The sequence below is a fragment of the Rhopalosiphum padi genome, chromosome 3 (assembly GCF_020882245.1).
Source record: "Rhopalosiphum padi isolate XX-2018 chromosome 3, ASM2088224v1, whole genome shotgun sequence".
In the NCBI taxonomy this organism is placed as follows: domain Eukaryota; kingdom Metazoa; phylum Arthropoda; class Insecta; order Hemiptera; family Aphididae; genus Rhopalosiphum; species Rhopalosiphum padi.
The window spans coordinates 20,234,170-20,257,079 of record NC_083599.1 but is presented as its reverse complement, the minus strand read 5'-3'; the positions used below and the strand labels follow the sequence as shown (position 1 = coordinate 20,257,079).

At 25.7% G+C, this 22,910-nt stretch overlaps 3 protein-coding genes across 5 annotated transcripts in view; 2 read left to right on the top strand and 1 right to left on the bottom strand.

Moving 5' to 3' along the window:
• Window positions 1–13,603, top strand: part of LOC132923835 (phosphofurin acidic cluster sorting protein 1) — a 30,457-nt gene extending 16,854 nt beyond the window's left edge. For 2 of the 3 annotated variants that reach the window (XM_060987810.1, XM_060987811.1), the window contains 19 exons: window positions 980–1,070; window positions 1,161–1,250; window positions 1,321–1,446; window positions 1,529–1,667; window positions 1,776–1,897; window positions 1,995–2,103; window positions 2,176–2,343; window positions 4,395–4,454; window positions 7,987–8,138; window positions 8,211–8,396; window positions 9,132–9,340; window positions 9,504–9,658; window positions 9,727–9,931; window positions 9,999–10,041; window positions 10,339–10,502; window positions 10,560–10,783; window positions 11,032–11,148; window positions 11,211–11,379; window positions 12,731–13,603. In XM_060987810.1, coding sequence (XP_060843793.1) covers window positions 980–1,070; window positions 1,161–1,250; window positions 1,321–1,446; window positions 1,529–1,667; window positions 1,776–1,897; window positions 1,995–2,103; window positions 2,176–2,343; window positions 4,395–4,454; window positions 7,987–8,138; window positions 8,211–8,396; window positions 9,132–9,340; window positions 9,504–9,658; window positions 9,727–9,931; window positions 9,999–10,041; window positions 10,339–10,502; window positions 10,560–10,783; window positions 11,032–11,148; window positions 11,211–11,356 — 2,506 coding nt within the window. In that variant the 3' untranslated portion in view covers window positions 11,357–11,379; window positions 12,731–13,603. The remainder of the gene's footprint in view (window positions 1–979; window positions 1,071–1,160; window positions 1,251–1,320; window positions 1,447–1,528; window positions 1,668–1,775; window positions 1,898–1,994; window positions 2,104–2,175; window positions 2,344–4,394; window positions 4,455–7,986; window positions 8,139–8,210; window positions 8,397–9,131; window positions 9,341–9,503; window positions 9,659–9,726; window positions 9,932–9,998; window positions 10,042–10,338; window positions 10,503–10,559; window positions 10,784–11,031; window positions 11,149–11,210; window positions 11,380–12,730) is intronic. The other variant, XM_060987812.1, reaches the window with a different exon arrangement.
• A 2,558-nt stretch (window positions 13,604–16,161) lies between these two features.
• Window positions 16,162–17,362, bottom strand: LOC132923838 (large ribosomal subunit protein mL66). Its single transcript, XM_060987814.1, has 4 exons — window positions 17,113–17,362; window positions 16,911–17,044; window positions 16,728–16,851; window positions 16,162–16,430 (listed from the first exon to the last, which is right to left on the bottom strand). Exons 1-4 carry the CDS (start codon window positions 17,222–17,224, stop codon window positions 16,252–16,254), a joined length of 549 nt encoding a protein of 182 aa, XP_060843797.1. The 5' UTR covers window positions 17,225–17,362; the 3' UTR covers window positions 16,162–16,251.
• A 351-nt stretch (window positions 17,363–17,713) lies between these two features.
• On the top strand, window positions 17,714–22,439 carry LOC132923839 (small nuclear ribonucleoprotein Sm D1-like). The gene is made up of 4 exons (XM_060987816.1): window positions 17,714–17,980; window positions 21,015–21,091; window positions 21,967–22,170; window positions 22,271–22,439. The coding sequence occupies exons 1-4, from the start codon at window positions 17,967–17,969 to the stop codon at window positions 22,372–22,374; spliced, it is 399 nt and encodes a 132-aa protein (XP_060843799.1). The 5' UTR covers window positions 17,714–17,966; the 3' UTR covers window positions 22,375–22,439.
• The last annotated feature ends 471 nt before the right edge of the window (window positions 22,440–22,910 follow it).

The window sequence follows — 22,910 nt, the reverse complement described above, 5'->3', positions numbered from 1 at the left end:
TCAGCTCTAAGTTGTATATTTCAATCCTATTTTAAAACTATTAATAAGAATAGATATTTATTCAATTATTTATGTATAATGTATATATTTAAGTAATTCATATGTTAACGATTATTGTTTATGTAATTATTTATTTATATCCAAATATAAATAAGTTACTCAATATACCACTCTAAACAAATTCTTGTTTTTGTTCAATTATTTATAGGTCTGTGGCTGGATCTAATATTTGTAACAGCGAAGATAACGCCCATTTCCATTGAAATAACTGAGGTTTAACTTAAAAATTGGATTACCTTTTATATAAAATACCATTAAAAAAATAAATTATTTCGCGCGCTGTTACATTTCATAATTTCATACATACTTTAATATTTATAAGCATTTAATTAATGTACAATTATAATATACGTATTTAGTTTGAGAAACTTTTCGATGGTTTTTTATTACTTACTTACCTAATACCTATACGTTAAAATATAATAAAACTAAATCCTTGATTTAATATTAAAAATTATCTATATTTAAATATAGATAAATATATTGGTGGTGAAAATTATTAGGGCAATAAATTAGATTTTAAAAGTTTGTTGATTTTTGTTAAAGTTTTAGCTAATTTAATTATAAATTGTTAAGATTAATATCGAAAAATGTAATGAAAGTTATATTTTATGGTTATTTTTCGAAAATTGTGTTTGATTAAGCATTTTAAATATTTAAAATTCGTCTTTGACTTCATTTATCTTGTTTTCAATTATGAAAAAATGACACTAAATATTTTAATTTTATTTGGTTTGCTACTTATCAATCTATATCTAAAAAATGTATCAATGTGTAAAATTTACTCCCAAAAAATGAAAAAAATATTGCACCCAAGTACGAACCTCAACCGTTTCTCCATTATAGATCCTATATTAATATAATACTGTATACAATTATTTGAAACAAATAATTACACAACAATTTAATTATGTTTTAGGGTATGTTCAATGAATTTAACAAAACTGGTACTAACCAAACCACTGGGATCGGATATGTCATCTTCGTTAACTATAGCTGTAAAAATGCAAGTACGTATTATAAATTTAATCAACTATTTTAAATAAAAATACATAACTCAATAAATATTTATTTATTAAATCTAATTGTATAAAATTAAGGGATCAAAGAGAACCTTACGAACAAACGAACTGCCACTGACTGTAAATGGATCTCTCGAAATAGAATTGCAGTTAAACTTCTGTCTTCAGGTATTTAATTGCTGTTAGGTACTAAACAATAGGGAATCACTACAAGTCTTAATATGTATTTGTTCCGCAGTATCCGCACTTTTTGAAACGAGACGTTAACAAATTACACGTAATGCTTCAACGGCGAAAGAAGTACAAAAACCGTACTATACTTGGCTTTAAAACATTGGCCGAAGGAGTTATTAATATGTCGCTTGTAATTATATCAACTAATAACATTTAGATGCACATTAATATGTGTACACTTCATACATTTCAAACGTACTATTTTTATTCAGGTACTACAAAGACCTCTTGATCTCGAACTAGAACTTTTAAGTGATCCCAAAGATCCAAAGTCTCTTATCGGCCGTGTATATATCATGTGTTTAAATAGTCAACCTGTGGATCACGAAGATGCTACTAAACCTGTCATTGGTAATTAATTAAATAAAAATATTTGCAATAAAAAAATGTAATTGGTTCGATACAATATTAAAATGTACAGGTATAAATATTTAATGAGTTATTTCAAATTGTGTATAGGAAGGGGTCAAGATTATTCTGATGAAGACGAAGAGTTTAGCAGCGGAGAAGAAGCATCTGATTCTGAACCAACTTTGGAAGATAGACGAAGGAAAAAAAATATCGCGACTGGAAATGCAAGAGTAATTTAAATTATTATATTTTTTTTTTTTAATCGTAATTTTAATAATGAATTAAAATATTAAAATGCAATGTAATTTTGTTCTATTATATTAACAGCAAAGAAATCTGAAACAAAAATTTATTGCACTTCTAAAAAGGTTCAGAGTAAATGAAGATTTGCATTCATTAGAAAATGATAGGGAGACTATAAGTCAAAAACTGTCAGGTATATTTGATAAATAAATTGTTTATCACTTATTTCTGTTAATTCAATGTGTGTGGATTACTATTGTCTTAGGCGGTGACATGGATCCAGCAGATATTGAAGATCTTTTTGAGGAACTAGAAGATTTGAGTGATTCTGGGCCTGATTTGGATACATTGTCTATTTTATCTACACCAAAACCGTCACTTCGTCCATTCTTTTCAAGCTCTCGTACAAATATGATACACGAAGGCATCTCAGGTTTGTAATACAAATTATAATACCAAATAGTATCTCAAAACACGGTGTATCCATTGTACATGTTAATATATGAGCATTTTACATTATTATATTTTCAATTTTAAACTAAGAATAAACCCACTTTTTTTTTTTTTTTAAATCAACAGTAATTGTATTTTTAAATATAAAAAAATATGAGTAATATTTATATTTTATTGTTTCAATCAAGTCTATTTGTTTTATTATTCATAGAAGTCTATTTACTATTTATATAGGGATGGCCCAAAACAAATATTTGTTAAGTTTATGTAGTAGAATGATTTATCTATTTACATAACATAATTTTATTTTATATGTCTACATAATATAACTAAAATATTTAATATTTATCATATTAAATGTTTGTGTTTGTTGTTATAATATGTATAGACATTCAATGATATAAAATTTATTATTTATAACTGTATTTAGTAAAACACAATTAAAAAATAATTACTTCTGCAATTGATATGATATCTAGGTTTAAATCAGTTCAATTGTCCTTATAATATGATAATACAAAATATGTTTTTCAAATATTTGGTATTTATACATATTATTAAATAATTTACATTATATATAAATTTTCTAACTTAAAGTCATATAATAATTTATTTGAAAAAAAGGTATTGAATCTGCTATTAAATACAAAACATCGAGTTTTGAGGTACTTAAGTCATAAAGTGTTTATCTAATGTTTAAAACTAAGACCTTCGGTTCCTTCTAAAATTTGAATAAAACATTTTTAGTTGAGAGATTTATGATAATTAAATGATATTGCTTGAAAATCGGGTTTTGTAGATAACAAATTAAATATTTTAACAACACATAGTAAGGGAAATTTGGATCTGCCAAATTAACCACGTGTTAATAATATTTAATTATTATTCTGAAAAATTAGCATGTGAATGATTCTTCTGTTTGTTCGCTATGAACTCGATATATATTTGCATATTTTGCTAATGACAATGTGTTAATAAACAGCACTATGTCATTATATCTAATATTTTTATATATTGAATTAAGTGTGTTGATGTGTCATATTATAATATATACATATTCGATTAATTTGTTAGTAATAAGACATTTAATATGACTGCAACATTTTGACGAGAAGCTCTAGCGGTATGCTTTGCCAAAAATTTGAATGATTTGCGCTTGTTTATCGTTAGCGACTACGAAAACAACTTGTATTACAAATGTTGCCTTATATAACAAGCTTTCAGCTCTTTACGCGCGCTAAGGTATAACAAAAACACAATTTGTTGTAGTTTAGAAAAAAAATGTGCTCTATATTACACTATTTACATTTTACACATCTTTAAACATCACAAGTTTAGGAATACACCGGTATTATATTTTTCTTAATCTTTACATTATATATAATATTAATATATATATATATGTATAGTACATAGATATATTTATATATATTTAATACTGTATATAATACTTGTATAGTTGTTGTTTTTGTTGTTATATTATTATTTATTGCTATTACCTGTATTTTTTTTATAAATTATATATTAGATTTAATATGTGTATACAGTTCCGTTTATAGGTCAATATTACATAATATATTATATTTTTTGATATGGATATATAATAGTGATGGACCAATCTTACTTTCTATGTTTATAATTTTCTTGAATTTGGCATTTACAGCTAGAATCATTTTGTAATAATAAAAATATGTCTTACAATTATTTATGATACAAAAATATTCTAATTACATAATTCAATAATAATATTAGCTTAAGTGTGTTTAAATAATCTCAACTTTTTTACAAACATTTTTGATGATCTTCATTTCTAACTAATTATAACATTTAAAATTGAAATAAATAACTTGATTTAAAAAAATATGTATGTAAATGAAAATAATGCAAAAAGTTTTGCATTAGGTTGTGTCCATCGCTGATTATTCTAATTTATTTATATTGTATCGTATTGTAACATAATTTTGTTTTTTATCCATATATTGTTTAAAAATATTATTCACTATTTTTTATATTTTTTCACCCTGTCACTAGGACGGCATTCCCATAAGAAAAGTCACACCACAAGTTTTCCGCCCTACAACAGAACCAAAGGTTAGCACTATGAAAATTCCCGATCAAAATGCAGTTATAAGCACAAAGTATCTTCTTTTGTTGTATTTTCTTTATATCCAATGCACTTAATATTACTAACAATTTCTATATTATTCTCTTAAAACAAAATTTTAACAATAAAATTCCCATTTTTAATAGTAATTTACACATTACAATAATTATTATATGATAAAATAAATATGTGTTGTTCTTTTTAATTTAAGTTTGTACATATTTATAATGTCATTATTTATTAGTAATTAGTATTTGCATGTGCATGATAAATACATTTTAAGAGTGATTATTTTAACACAATATTCATAATCTCAGATAATTATTGTGTTTTTTATGAAGTAAGTAATATTTATTTTATGTTATGAGATTAGATTTTTTTTATCTTGGTATTTTCGTTTTTTTTTAATTAAAATATTTATATTAATTTTCAGTTCAGTTAATATGATAAAATATTTATAAATATAAAATACCCTTTATTTCATATGTACCTATTTAATGTTTGAATAATCATAGTTATGCCTATTGGCATTTTGTAACTACCATTGTCCATTTTATACTTTTTCTCGACATATTAAATTTGATATACGAGTACTCCTTAGCTGTACACTTATAAAATTATAAATAACATTAGACCATTACTAGTCGTCTGTTTAGAAATATTTTTAGAAAAAAAAATTCTACTTTAAAAACGACTAAAAAAAATTAAACAACGCCTTACCACACATTTCTATTTTTAAATATTAGTTTAAAGTTTCTAATTATTATTAACATTATTTACAAATTTGTGTCGTAATATTATAATACGTGTATTTCTAACCTTCCTATATAATAATTATAGTTTATTTTCAACGTGAGTATCATGACCCATTAATCCGAACCTACCTAATTAAATTACTAGAAGTCTAGAACTATTTCATGTAGTTTTATTACGTTTTCCTTTTGAAATCAAAAGTTCATCTGAATGTTTCGATGTATTTTTCACAAATCATTTAAACAGAGGATATTATTATATTATAATCGATGATACTTTACTTTTGCAAAAACTAAAAATAAACAGATTTATAAGTATATTCACAATAATTTTGGTATAAAATCAATTGCTTTTGCCTTAATTCTATACGAGTTCTCCCCCCCCTTTACTACAGAACATAAAGCAACAAAGCTCTATCCACCCCTATTTCGCTTTATCATCTTATTATAATACATATTACAAACATAAATCAACCATGTCTGCATGACTTCATCTATTATCTCTATTATCCTTTAATCATTGTGCCCTTCCATTCGTTTCACTTCTCTCGACGCTGAAACGCTGAATTCACCTCTTATATACGCCCTAACCATCTCAATGATGTTTTTCTCACTAATACACCGCCAGACATTCAGTTCCATTCATTGTTCAACTGTCAAGTGTGTTTTAATTTATATAATTCTTAAGCATATTTTCATCACATAAAACGCCATAGTTATCTTCCGCTTTACGCGACTAGACTTCATTTTTACATTTCTACTGAATATAAGCATCCTCTAATAATGTATTGTCTTGTCATAGTGTTAAGCAAATGACGAAATTTGTTAATCCATTTACTACGCGTTTTCATTATTTGCTACACGGTCATTTTGCGAAATTAAAGCTATCGGTGTCCCGATGACTGGGGAATATTAAATCTATATTCAAATAAAAATCCACATTCGGAAATATAGTAAAATACTGTCCCTAATAAAGAATCCCTAATGGCTAATGTACGAAGTACCTACCCTGTGGGCTGTGTGAGGTGTGAAGGAAGATTTGATTAAAATTCGTGGAATTTTTTACACCGTGCATGTTCATAATTATAAAATTAACGATAAACTGTCGTTAAATAAATGTTCGTTTATTAATTTTGTGCATTAAAAATAAAATGAAAAGCATAATATCAAAGTTTTAAATTATTTAATAGTTAGGTACATGCCTATTCAATAGTTTTGAAACATTTTTTTACTATAAAAACCATCGTCATTGTACCTTATGCATTATTTCTACTTTCTGGGAACACGATTTCAATTCACATTGAAAATCGTAAATGAACGTGTTAATTAAATAATAAATGAATGTTATATCGAACGCACACACAACGGAAACAATTACCCGGTCCTTGTAACGGTTCGGGATTCGGTCTATAGTTTTTTTTTCTTAGAACAGTTTGTCAGCGCGATAATAATAATAATAATAATAATATAAGCTACACGTACGAACAATAAATTCTAATTAAATCACACACATATTATTGTCGCGTATAAATGCGTTTATTTCGCACTTAATCTGTATGAATAAATTCAAATGGCATAACATGAACGTCAGAATTATTGTATAAATGAATTCCGATCATAAAAAATTTTAATTAACGCACGAGTGTCAAACACTTAAGTGCGGAAGACAAACTTTCGCGGGCATTAGAACTTCATAACAATAATCACCAAAAAATTATGAAGGCAAATGTGCCGGGGCATCGATACCAGTTTAAAATTTAACATCCCGCATAAATACGAGTATAATGTATATGAACCTAAATATTAAGTTTTAATTCCAACCGTTATTCTGCATTCGTTCGTCGTGTTTGTTGCTTATGAAATTTTTATTCCATTACGATTAATTGTATTGTTGTCTAAGAGTTGACACAAACACAATAATATTCGTATATTACCTAATATAATGTATATTATTAAAAATAAATAATTGACCTTTTTAATCTAAAGAAAGGAGTTAAACTATTTTTATACACTAAAAATGTAATTTAAATATAATATAATTCTTAATTTTCCTTTTTTTTAAAAAAAAATTTCACTCATTTTCGTAAAAATAAATAGGAAGATGTCGTTACAGTTCAGTTGTCAATTTTTTAACGAAACTTTATACGATAGGACGTTGATGTTAATCCGCACTGTATATAATATATAGGTACGTACTTTTGTTTATGTTTTATTATATTTTTATATTTATTCGACGGTAAAACAAACATTTATTATGGTAAAATAAAATTGTCAATTCTTCATAACATGCAGTGTCACAATTACCTACCCTATCCACCTTTGCGTAAAAGAATAATGTTACCATATTTGTTACATTATATTATATAACTTACTATACTTGCAGTTAAAATACAACCCGGGGATTTTTCAATTTAAAATAATACCTATATTTCTAGTCTTAAAAACAGAGTGGGTATAATACGAATTACTTTGTATTTTTATTTAACTTATTACAATGTTTTTGATATTGTAATATGATAAATTTGTTTGTTATCTTTAACTGCTATAATTATTTTTAGTTTGCATGTTCAATTTTCTTCACGCTTAATTTATTTTTATCATGATTTAGCTAACAATTTGCCAAATTAATAAAAAAAACATTGGCTGGGGAAAATATGTTATGTGTATGCTTACAAAATCCAAACATATTAGAACAAACCGATTCTCAAAAAAAAAAAATAATAATATACATATATATTTGTATACATAAATATATTTAATGATATAGGTGTGCCAACCGTAGAGCGTAACATTGAAAGATTTAGTGACGAAAGTTCGAAAAAAGCGGATTCTGATTCGTATTTGGACACTTGGACGGATAGTGACCCTACTCCGATGAATTCGTCACCTCCAAAAATTGGCAACAATGACGACAAAAAGGTTTTGTGTATTGTATACTTGAGAACTGGCAATCGCTACGTTTTAATGCTAACGGTAAAAATGGTTTTATAGGAAACTTCTGGCACGGTGGAAAAGGAAAAAGAAAAGAAATCGAGAATTTTCACCAGGGACCGCACTTCGTCGTCGAACAAATACAAGAAGTCTCCAATGCCGAAGCAGACGAATGACAACGATCGCACAAACGCAACTTCCGGTGGTACTGGAGGTTCGGGAGACAATGCAGTCTCAATGGTTGAGGTACATGTCACTGTCTTCATAAATTTAATCAAATGTCTAGGCAAATAGTTTAATGGTTCAGGTTCAATTTATATATAAATTTACTATTTGCCCATATATTTAACTAAACATCCATTTTAGTAGATTTTTGATTTGACAAATGGGAAATCTTCTAATTACGTTATGATAAAAATAAGTATATCACACATGATATCTAGGTACTATAATATTGTAACTATTTTTTGTTCGGAGAAGAAAATAACAATTGTGTTACACACTTCGTTCTAATTTTTATCAAACACCGAATATTTGATAACAAAATTTCACTTAAAATATATAACTTAATATAACTTTTATAATTTAAGACTGTATACTCTCAAAAAAAAATTTTCATATATTATAATATAATATATATTCATACTTCATACACAATTATTGTATTAAATTTATGTTCAATTATCAAGGTTTGGTGAAATGTTGATATCTGACAGTAAAGTGATAATTTCATGGGCATTATTTATGTTCTAAAAAAATACCACTAGATTATTACTTACAGCAATAATCAATATGTAAATCAATTCATTATTCAAAAATTAATTTTAAAATAAATTGTTCTCCATATAATCCCAACAAAATATTACAATAAAATTATAGTAGTTATATTTATTCTAGATTAATATTAAATGAAATTGAAATTGTTGTATAATATAAATTGTATGTATACTAACTTATTAAACAATTTATTTACACAAATAGCCTAGAAAAGCATTGATGGAACAACTGTCTAAAGTATTACCGCCGGAGGATAAAATGCCTGAAGTATTATGTTTAATACATTACGCAGATCCATTGGGTTGTCAGCTTGCATCTAAACTACAGAATTACCATTTCAAAGTTATCACACCTGCTGGATTAGCCGACGTGCGTGCTACTTTTGTGTGCATTGTTAACAAGATACAGAAATAGTAAGTAAAAAAAAAACTAACATACAAAATAATGACTCCCTAGAACCACTGACATTTAGTTATGTATTACATATTATTTTATGATACCTTGTTCAAGTTTGTGTTTTAACAATAATAACTGTAATAATTATACATAAAATTATTTGTTTTATAATTATTTTAGCTGTAATTCAAATCCCAAACCCCCGAATCAAATGAAAATATTGCTTGCTGGTTCTGATAGTTTTATTAACTATGTATTACGGCAGTATGTAGAACAGTTATCATTCAAACCACCCGACTGGATGAATTATATTAAATTCTTTATTATACCATTAGGTAATAATAATAAATAATAAACAAATTTGTGTATATATAAATAACGTTAACAAAATTATAATATGCAGGAATTAACACTCTCTCAAGATACTTGGGTACAGTCGACAGTTATTATGGTACTACATTTCTATTCAAAGAGGACTACTGGAAAGAACAATTGGAATGTGGTGATGGAACAGATATAATAGTCAAAATCCAAAATTATATCATGGAAGCATCTAATACAATTCAGTTGCAGATTGCTGAAGCAATGCTATCATATAAAGAAAAAAGGTATACTAATGAAAATGAAAATTAGACACAAACTATAGCCATGTATAATACATATTTAATTTTACAGTTCTGATGATGAAGCATTACAAACATTCATACCATTTGTCAATGTAAGTCTACATTCAATTTATTTTAGAAAATTGGATAGGATTAGTATAGTATTCTGGTCTTAAAATCAATTTAAATAATATTTAAACTATTTCAAAGTACTTTACATATAAAAACAAAAATTATTATTAATAATTTATCTACCTTATTATCTATTAATTTATGTTGAACTTCAAATTATGAAGTTCGGTAAGTTTTATATTCTAAATATTTTTCTCTTTTATAAAAATAATTTTTAATTTTAACTTAATACATTTTTATTTGCTTTGTAAACTTATTATAACCATACTATTTTGTAGGATGTGCGAATCTGCTCTGGGGATACAGCATCAGGATCTAATGATACAGATGATCAATGTTCAATCATCATTGATCGTAAGTCCATTTTAGACAAGACAACACCACCCAATTCACCCAATATTGGTATGCAATATTTGCCTCCTCCCACAAAGCAAGTCAATTGGTAAATGCTATATAACCTTAAATATTTTTTGTACTCTAACAATTTTGTCTCCAATAGGGAGTTATGCGAGCCTCTAGAATTACAACTTGACTATTGGTTAGTGCCTAACACTAACAAAGAAGTAACTACTCGAGGCAGTGAACCAAGCAGTAAGCGAGTGGATACCAAATTTACATTAAAGACTGGTTTTAAGAGCTTACATATCTCAAGACTGTTTTTGACCAATGAAGAACCCTTAGCATTTTTCACTGTGAGCTACATTAAGGAGAAAAAACAAAAAAGTAAGCTAGCATTATATCCATAACTATGCAAATGTTTATTCAGTATTAATAATATTGACATAATTATGTACCTATATCATTTTAGCCTTAAGGATTAATTAATCGTTTGATTTAATAACTTTACTTTTGTGAACTAGACTTGTATTATTTACATTTTATTTCATGCATGAGAAATAAAATATTAAATCAAATCTTATGTCTGCCAAACCATATCTTTTCTACAGTAATTATTGTTTGTATAAATTTAGTTATGCGACTGGGAAAAAAGAAAGAAAAGGAAAAAGACTTAGATCCCAAGAATCAAGTAATCGACAGTGTATTAAGATTAATCTGCTCACCAAAAACTCAACATTTTCCTCTCACAAGTAATTCACTTTTACAAGTTACTTACTTGTCTATGGTATTTATTTTATGTTTGAATTTCTAGTAACCATTGATGGATATGAATGGAGTGGTGTGAAGTTTTTCCAATTGTCATCACAATGGCAAACACACATCAAACATTTTCCAGTTGCAGTTTATTCATTGGATTATCAACCAGCAAGTTTACCGCACTTAAATCATGGACTTTAAACTACCACAAATATCTAAAACTGGTAATTATATTATTGTTTGCAAGTAGGTTATAATCTTTTTGAAACTGTACATTTTTAAATAATCATAACTTATTTAAAAATAATAATATTAATAAAAGATTACATGGAACCCTAAATAATAATCTTACCTTTAAATTTTATAACGGTTCAATTCACTTTAATATCAAAACTAACTGCACACTATTGAAATTGATGAACAGACATTAACTGTAATACTTGTAAGACGGAGTCAACACAAGCAGGTACTACGTCCTCTTAAACCCCCTCAATAAATACCTACATAATATAATATATTCAATATTGATATGTATATTAATTCTATTTATAATTTTTTTAATGAATCAATTATTCTATAGATTGCTCTAAATTCTGTAATATTATCAGTTTAAAATATTTTCTAACTTTCATAGTTAGATACTTAATCATTAAACCTTAAAAGTAACTCACCAAATTTAAAGTTATTAAAATAATAATTGTTTACTTCTAATTGTCCAAGCTTAGTGTTTAAAACAGTTGTGTCTTTAATTAATAAACTTTACTATTAAACTGGGTCATAAACTTAATACTTTCTACTTGGAAATAAAATAAATTCATTTCTTATAACCATACTAATATTGTCTCTACTTAAACTGAACCTTGTTTTCTCTCAAAGATGTTATTCACTGTGTATAATTGTATGGGCACAAATCAAAATTAACAATTTTCTTTTTAGAATTAAAAGGGCACAAATCATGTATTAAATTTTAAATGTTTGTATAAAAGTGTATGAAAAAGGACAGTCAAAATTTCTTTTTTATTAAATGTGCAATAGGGCACAAGTCAGTATATGAGAAAGGTCACAAGTCATATATTGTATTAATAACTGAATAATAATGTAATTTCTTTAATAAAAGTAAGTTGAAAAAATGTGAAAAATTATATATAAAACATAAACAAAAAAATTATTTAGATTAAGTAGAGAATAAAAATTATTTCTTTATGCCTCTCCTGAAAACCAGCAAAAAATGACTTGTGCCCCTTTTCATAAAAACCGTCCAGTTTGTTCATAATTCCCGGAACCCAATTAATCTATAAAATATTCTTATCGACAAAAACATTTCTGAATTTGTCCGGACTATTGAGGTTCTACGTCTACTGTATAAATATATCGTGTTCAAATGCTCTTTAGTTTTATTGAACAATCATCTGGGTTCAAACAAATATGCCATGTAATATAGCCTTTATTTTCCAATTAAATTAAACGAACGATACATTAAAAAAAATAAAATATAAGTTCAAAAAAAATTTCTTTATGAACCACTATATAATATATAATTAAACTAATCAAAAATATGTGATTTTTTTGTTTCAGTTTTCTTATACCTAACTATAAAATTAAAAAAAAAAACAACAACCTTACATAAAATACAGTGGTAAAATATTATTATCTTTATCAATAGGTATTTTCATTTATTTTATAAAATGAATTATATATTATTCATAAATATATAAAGAACCATTAAACCCTCGTAATTATTGTAAACCCTATATCCAATGTTTTTATTATTGTAACCAAAGACTACACGTTTTATTATTATAATTATTGTACCTAATTATCTTACTACTATTTATGTGTGATTTTTATTTATTTGTGATTTTATAAGTTTAACTACCAAGACTTTTTTTATGAAAACAATTTTTATAATGTAATATTACTATTAAATCATTTAAAACGTTTGTAATAACGCTTGATAATTAAATTCAATATTATTATTGAAATATCAATATCAATAGACTTAAGGAATATAACTATAATTATTTTATTCTTATTATATTGCTATAGCTATTATAATTACTATCATATTACTATTATTATTATTAGCATTTTATTATTATTAGTATTAGATTTTTATTATTATTACCTACCGAGTAGTTATCAATACATCACAATAACCAATGCCAGTATCTTACATGGTTGGGAGACACTTTTCCTCAGCATTGTTTTAGAGCCCCAACTACTACAATTTGGATCAAACAGATGGCAGAATTGTAAAGAACAATATTATCGAATCGAATCTCATGAACATATTAACTGCCTTATTTAACCAGCGAGGCTTTGTTTTATTTCATTTTTCTTAGTTCATAAACAATAATACACTACCATTTAAGGGTTAAAATCAAACTACAAAATAAATGTTATTATTGACTATTGTAATTAAAAATAAATGTGTGTGATACCATTCAATTAATTTCAATACTTTCTCTTGAAGCGCATTGATTAATGTATTGTGTTTATTTTTTAATACAATTATTTTTATGATTTGGACCCTAAAACAGTAATCATGTCATAAATTTAAATATATTACAGGTATATAAGACTAGTAAATTTACATAAGTGTCATCATTTATAACTGGAAATTTTTGTCATACATTAAATGTATGTGTTGGTTAACTTAAATTAATCATTAATGAATGATATGACATAATAGTATACAAAAGAATAAAATATTTGTTAGCTTCCCTAAACTTTGAGGCTTTTTTATATGTAATATCATAAAAATATGTTAGATTTTTGAACACTTGTTTATATTATTTTTAATTATTCTATATATTATAAAAGTAAGAAATAACTATAGCAGTGGTTCCCACTGTGCATTCAGGGCACCACGGTCTACGGCTCATGATGAATAATTTATTGTTATCAATGAGTATTCTTTTGTTCTGTTTTTCATGGAATTCACAGCAGGGCACCGCGGCTGAATTTAGTCTATAAATGGCACCTTGGAAAAAAAAAGTTTGGGAACCGCTGAACTATAGTAATAGATGATGGAATTATATTTTTTAATTAACTAAATAATTAAATAACAGTTACGCAGAAACTATTTTTCACATTGGAGAGTGGCAAAAAATATAATAACCATAATTATTGGTGTATCATGATGTTTTTAAGTTATGTTTAATAATAATTTTTTTTCTATAACCCTACAACTATATTTATTTTTATATATCATATAAATCAATTATATATATATAATATATAAAGTTGAGTAGTTGACATATTTTATTTAACTTACACCAGAACAGACATTTTTTGTATATTTTTATGATAAAAATTGTATCAAACAACAGTTACAACATTCAATATTTAACTGAAATACCCTAACATTTTGAGGTTGTATAAATATAGTATAAATATTTAAATCTAGCTTATTAGATTTTAAGACTTAGCCAGTAGTTAACATCTTAATTTTTTTAATTAGATGTAAAAAAAAGGAAAAAGTGATCCTCATTCACTTTTTTTGGTTAAAGTTTTATTATTATTGGTATGAATAATATGATGGTATAAGGATATTTAGTGTAAACATTTTTGGTGGACTAATCTTTGTATTTATTACTATATCAGTAACACTAACAATTAACTATAAAAAAATAAATTAATTAAACATATAGATGGAAGCCTAGGACATTATATTACTATTATTTATTAATACATTTAATTTGAACATGTAACTATTATGTGGATTGTTGACCAATATAGTGATATACACATGCAGCTTTTGTTGTCATCATCATAAGAAAAATGAAAAAATGTATATTAAAGAATGGCAACTTTACTGTTTTACTGTTATCAAAAGCGCTTTCCTAGCCGTACAATTAGTTTTATTTAATTCATAAGTCAAATTAAACTTTGAAATAGCACACACTCATGACCAGCACTCTACAGTCTACATTGTCTACAACATACCCTTGTAAAATTAAAACTCATGTTACAAATTGGAATGAGTAACTAACAAAATTATTGATTAGCAATAACAAAAGCTCCTCAATAATAGTCAAAACCAAGCTTGTGTATTTTATAATTTATCAAAACAATACTGTTTTTATATCAAAAATATTTAATAAAAGACAACATGTATGTGAATATAAATATTAATAATTTTTTAAGTTTAATTCTGGTACAAATGGCAGTCCCAAAACACTTTATAAAAACACTGGAACAATATATTAAAAAACCAGTACAGTTGTGGCCAAACTGAGATGTATGACAACCATAGATTAAATATTAGTTAAGAAAATTTTGTAAAAATTAATATTATTTTTAAATAAATAATAACAAATAACAAATAAATATATGTACATGAAAACTTAACATAACCTAAGCTTTGTCTTAACATGAATGGATTATAATATACTTTATACTTGAGTCTAATTCTAAGTACTTGCATAAAAGCCATCTTAAGATTCTTCCATCTCAAAAGATGAAATTATTAAGCTAATACTACACCATAAGTACTCCAAAAGTACATTTAAACCAATTTATTTAATTGGGTATAATAACTAAATGATTAAAAAAATTTTTAATTTTTAAAATCAATATAGTATAAATATAAACCAACACCAAAATTGTATAATTATGTGGAATGAATAAGTAATTAAGTAAATAAAAACGACCAATGTATTTAAAAACACCAGTGTTAATAATTGGTAGGTTATAAATACAACCAGGTAACTATTCTTTACTCTAATTAAATTAACAACAATTCAAATTAATTTATGAATGCTCAAACAAAATGTCAGTTTCATCAGGCCTCAGCTTAATTTATTAATAAAAATAAATTAATTTTAAATTTTAATAGTTAAACTTAAAATTGTTAAAAAAAACCAATTTTAACTACTACCATTAAAATATGAATGACACAGTTTGAGTATAATATAATACATTTTAACCAATAATTTAGGTAATGTATTTTAGTTTTTTAACACAATATCAAGATTAAATGGTAAAATGAATATAGTACAATAATTATTACAAATGTTTTATTTTAATAATAAAAAGAAAAATTACAGAATACCTACTCTTAACTTTTAATATTGTTGATTATTATCAATTAATTAATTTTCCGATTTTCTTGATTTCATATAGTCAAGTATAATGTTTTCTTTAATTGTTTTGAAATGGCTTTCATAAATTTTAATGGTAGATTCGTCAAAGTAAGTATTGTATTTTTTCCATAACTTTCTTTTAGTGGGATCCTTTTTACTATTTTCTGGAGCTAAATTATACATTAAACCTATAAACATAGTAAATAATAAATAAACATTAGATATTAATTGTATAGTAATATTATTCAAACTAAAAATAAATATAAATGTAACATTATAAGTTCATTATATACGCTGCATAATAGGTAATTTATATTAATTTGTACAGGTCAAACAAAAATAAAGTTTAAAATTTGTAATAGGACTCAATATTGTAATTAAGATTTTAATTACATGAAGATGTAGCAAATAATTATAGCTATACTTGGTTTAGTGTTTTTAAATAATCAATGAAGAGTCTAGAACATAACTAACTAATAAATTACCTGCTTTATGCGCCATAGACACCAATTTAGACATTCTCTTTTGTTGAGTTTTGCAGAGACCAGTAATTCGTTGAGGCATCATACAACCGTCAGGTCGTACAAATTGGCTAAGAATCAATACATCCTACAACAAGATTAATAATCTAGAATTGTCTTTAACACATAAATTATAAAATAGTATACCGTGTGTTTGACGTTTAAGCCAAGATTGCACAATGAACAGCATTCGCTGTTGTTCTGGATAACGTGATCTTTCCTAGGAGACGGTATATATGATCCTTCAATAATCAACTTGCTGCCAACCTTGTTTGCGTGGACTAAACGTAACAACACATTAAACACACAAACACCATTGGAACATTGGTTGTAACACTATTGTACTCACTCTCTTTTAGCTTCATTGGTGCCGTTACATGCAAACCACTGGTGGGCACGAACAATTTTGTGGATACTTTGCTCGCGCCAAATAGAATACCTGACATTGGTGTTTTGAACATTTTTGTTGCTTATGAAATATATTTGGAACGTGAACTGTCTCCTAACGAAGTAATTGAAACTAGCTAGAGCCCTTCAGTCTTCACGGAGTTCCGACAGCATAAAAACGCGATTTGACTGATTAAGTTGGATTTTACACTGATAATAGAGTGATTAGAACTGATACCGCGAATATCGGTGTGGACCATACAATATTACTCTATGGTGTGAACCGATCGGATCGGATAGCAACTGATAAAAGCTGTGGTAGAAATGGTCAATATGTCTGTTGAACTTTTGTTCATATGAATGTTGTTAAACAATTAATATTTGTTTTGAAATTTTGGCAAGATTCTCGAGAAGAAAAATTCAAAACGTAGTAATCATGTCCGAGTCTTAAAACGAGTCGAAACGTTTCGCTGATTTTAAACCGATACGCATCGTTACACTCAAATTTATTCTTTGAAATCTTGATAGCGTTTCTTCGGCGGCCGGCGGTTTCGTTGATAACGTCATGTACGTCCGTGTCCGTGTATCAACTTTTGGGTTCTCACTTTCGTAATGTTTCTGAAACAAATATAAACCCAACAGACAACACTAACATTGTAGACTACAAAAAGCGTACTCCCGTCTCTCGACGACATACGTTTACAATTCACTGGTTTTGTGACTCGTTGTTAATTTAAGTTTGGCTTGATATAATATATCAGTTTCGTTCCTAATTAATATTAATTTTAGTCTACGATAGTCTTGAGAAAAACCATCATGAAATTGGTCAAGTAAGTAAAATAGTATTGAATAGGTAGTCGATACATTTTTCTCTATTGTGTACCTAGTCAGTTTGTTTATTGTTAATTTGCTCAAATCGTTAAATTGTATGTTTACAATTTTTACATTTTGCATTATTAAATATGCCAAGTTCATAGTGATAAGTGAATAAACAAACTGGTTAGCTGAGCTAAAGCACAAAACTGTATTATTTGAATAAAAATCTTGGTTGCCTTCATAAATTTGTTAAAGCGTAAATACTAAGACATTTAAAATTTTAATTAAATACAAATCTCAAAATATGAGACTGGATATTATTTTCACTATTTCTTTGATATGTACCTATGGTCTGTCCAGCGAGAGAACGCACCGATTCTGCACAACCCCCTGTGTCACCATGCTATCAAAACTGGTTCGCTTATGGCTAGGTATCATTGGGGAATGCGCAAAAAAAACGGATTTTGGTTGGTTTGTGGCACGTTCTCTCGATGGACAGAGTATGCATTATTAAAATTAGAAAAAATATTCTTTCTTCTTAGTAAAAATAAACATACTTTTCCATTAATTTTACTATTAAAGATACTTTTTCAAGATGTTCTTCGCTCTCAGTGTTGGATAGTAACGTAACACAAATTACAAATTACTGTAATAAAATTACTTTTTCAGTAACGTGGTAGTAATTTCTATGCAGAGTAATGCATTTTTTTTACATTATTAAAATGTAATAGAATAATTTATAACAAACGTAAAGGGTTATAATATTTGAGAAAAATTACAAATCAATTAGGTAATTTATTTTTGATTCCAAAATAATATTATTTGACATTTCTATCTATATATAGGCATTTGGCATATAATATATTTTATACATCTTGTTTATTTATAAAATTAACAATGTACAACATCAATGTTATACCTATAATATGTATAACATTTTTTATGGTAAAAAAATTGATACTTTTTATCAATAAATAAAAAAAAGTAATGTAACGTGATAAAAATAATGTTAGGTAACGCGAATGTAATTTAATCAAAAATATTTAATGTAAGGAGTAACATAATTTTTTTACTTTTTAAAAGTAATTTATCTCAACTGTAGAGTAGAAGTCAATCATTAAAAATATTTTTTGTGATACTTTACTTATTAATGTTAAGGTACTAGATAGTATGTAGTGTTATTTAACTATTGAGGTGTTTGATAACCCATAGGTATTCAATAATATTAGTAATTGCTTAGAATTTTAACAATGACTTGCTATTTCTACACATAGTAGAACAAATTATTTGAGATTATACTATCTTCCACTTTATTATTAAGATAACACCACACCATAGGCAGACAAGCACAATGCACATGAAGTATGCGGAATACGCAACTTGATGGTCTGAAGACAGACACTTCTTTTAAAAAATATAGTATAAACAAAGTCCCAAAAAAACACTTTTTAGAAAGAAAAAGTTTGAGGGTACAATTTGTGTTCATGAATTCATTATGTAATAGGTTATGAAATGTTATCTATTTCAATAAACAAATGTTTATAAAATTATGGTCTTGTATGTTGAAAAAACTATTATTATTTTTAAAGAGCTTATTTTGTCATACCTATGTTACATACCCATAAATTGTTTATAAAAACTATTTAAAAAAGAAAAACTGAATATACATATAGCTTTAAAAAAAATCACGATATAGATAAGAATGCTTGCCATTTCATAGTATTTTATTTTTTTGTCATTAATACAATTAAAGTAATTATTGTTTTAAAATAAAACACAAAAGTATAAACATTCTTATATGTATATATATATATTTATTTAACAAGTCTTACTAACTAACGTGTACATCATAACAAATTTGCGTTCAGCAGAACACATTTTGTGATGTTAGCTTTAATATTAGAGTAAATTTAAAGGTAAGAATATTATCTAGAATATTACATATGTTTTTATTGATATTATTTTAAAGTGAGTTAAAGCTATGTAAAATATTACCAACTATCATGTTAATAACTCACTTTAAAATGATAATATTAATAAAAGCATATGTCATTTTCTTATTTTCTAGAAAATGTTCTTACCTTTAAATTTTATAATAGGTAAATTTACTCTAATATTAAAGCTAACATCACAAAATATGTTCTGCTGAACGCAAATTTGTTATGATGTACGTTAGTAAGAAAGAGACAACACATGCGGGTATGGTGTCCTCTTAAGGAAATTTGAATCAATAATATCATATAAAATATTAAAAGCTATTTCCAAATTATTATTGGGTCAGGACGAAGCCTATAATACTTTTACTCAATATCAAACCTTTCAAAACACTCTTATTTGGGTCTCAATTAAAAAATACCAATAAATATTTAACCAAAAAACCATTTAAAGAGTTAAATGTTTTGAATATTAAAAACCTATATTTTAAAATAAGTTTTATATATATAAACACATCATAATTTATCCATTATTTTTAAATTTAGTCAACAAAAAAAATGACAATCAAAAGATTTTTGATTTTGTGGTGATTCAAGTTTACAAGTCATACGGTAGTCAAAGAGTATTATTATTATCTTAGTTTAGTCACCAAGTAGATATTATTTCTAATGATTTAATTTAAAATCTTTAATTTTTTTTGTTAACGATATTGAAAAAAATAATGTAGCTATAAATTAGCACATAATGGCTATGACACAAAAAATATTGTCATCTATATCACAAATAACTATGAATGAAGTCTGAATAGTTTTTTTTTATGTGTAAATCCAAACTTATGTTGATATAAAAATATAAATATAAAATAGTTAAATTTATAGATTAAATAACAGTTATGATTGGAGATAAAAGTTTATAAAAATTACTTATCTAAATTAGTTATTCAACTTATTTAGTAGATTATTATAAATTAAATATATATATTGAATATTTCTGAAAATGCATTATAGGATACTATGTATATTGTATATACAAGATTTATCATTGATTCATAAACATAAAATATTCATAAACAAATATTTATCTTTTATCTAATTATTTCATCCATATTAACAGGTTTTTGATGAAATTAAGTCATGAAACAGTGACATTAGAACTGAAAAATGGCACCAGTGTTCACGGAACCATTACAGGTAAACAATAAATTTATAAAAATGCAATGAAATTATAGTTTATATTTGCTATATTTAATTGCTATAGTTAGAAAAAATTTAACTTATATGCATTTATACCTATATCAAAAGATAAATCACCAGAGGCAACTAAAAATACATAGTTTATTGAGCATCGATTTTCTGATAAACTGAATTGAAGTATCAATATATTAATATACATGAGTGACAATTTATGAGTATAATATATTAATACATTTTAACCAGTAAATAAGGTCATTCTAAGGAAATGCATTTAGGTCAATTTTGATACAATATCATAGTTAAATAATAAATAGTAATAATTAATACAACAATGAATAATAATATAATATAATATATATTATTAATATTTTATTTTAATAATAAAAAGAAAACAAAACAATCAAGCTGAGTTTAACAGCCGGAAAGTAAAACTTCGATTATAAATTTATTGATGTTAAAATTTATTCGTTGAATTGGCAAAATTACCGTATAAAATTATTTTTATCAGTCAAAAGTTCCTACTAGCATTATTAAGCCTAAAAAACAATGTCATTTATATTATGTTTTACTGGTATCCATCCAAATGGAAAAGAGTTATTTTAACATAATTTATAAAATGTATATGTTTTTATTTTCTATGATGTAGAATTTATAAAGACCTTATGGTTGTTTGAATCATAAAGCATTTTCTACGAAATATTCAAAACAAACTACATTTATATTAATCTATTTTATTTTTATATTTTTACACTTAATATAATTAGTATAAAACAAAGTTAGTTATAACTATTATATTATCTAAATATTTTCTTGTACCTATTAATTAGTATTTTAGTATATTCCAGAAACTATTTAAATATTTAATATTTTAGGAGTTGATGTAGCTATGAACACTCATTTGAAAACAGTGAAAATGACTATGAAAAATAATCAGCCAGTGCTTTATGAAACACTTAGTATTCGTGGCAACAATATACGGTACTTCATTTTACCTGATTCACTAACCCTAGAAACACTACTAGTTGATGATGTACCGAAATCAAGGGTAAATCGTAGTGGGCGAGGAATTCATGGAGGTTTGTAACATACATTTTTTTTTATTATTAAAATGATTCTAATAGCCATTTAACTATATTACAAATATATGAATGATTATTTATTGTCTTGTTGTTTTAGGACCTGGGAGAAGTCGTGGACGTGGAGGTCCAAGAGGACGAGGAAGTCGTGGAGGACCTCGCGGAGGTGGAAGTCGTGGACGTGGTGGACCACCTCGACGTTAATAATTTAATTCATGTTCCTAATATATTAGAAAATATTTGAAATATATTATTTTACGTATTTGAAATTTGTAGTGTAAGCTATTTAAGCTGATTAAGCTACGCTACTATGATGTTTTCTACTGTGGATCTTTTGTTTTTAATCTTTTTTTTTTTTAATAGTATACATCAACTTTTTCTTTTTAAGTTGTCAATTTTAACTTCTAATCATTTTTGGTTGGTTAAATGGTTAGTGTTGCAAGTTTATTATACAATAAATATAAATAAAATAGTTTTTAAGTGCATTAAATTCACAATCTTGCTCATGAGTTTTATACACGTTTTACAGGGAATGTTGTCATTTGATGTTAATGGCTACAACGAGAGTTTAGATTTTAATATTGAAACTACTAATCATAATTAATAATTGCATTTTTTTACTTAAAAATTATTAACTATTTTCGAATCATTTAATATATTTTTTTTTTCATGTTGATAGTTGTCAGTGATGATAATAGTTATTTACTACGATTTTCTAAAATTTTTATATTTATCATGTT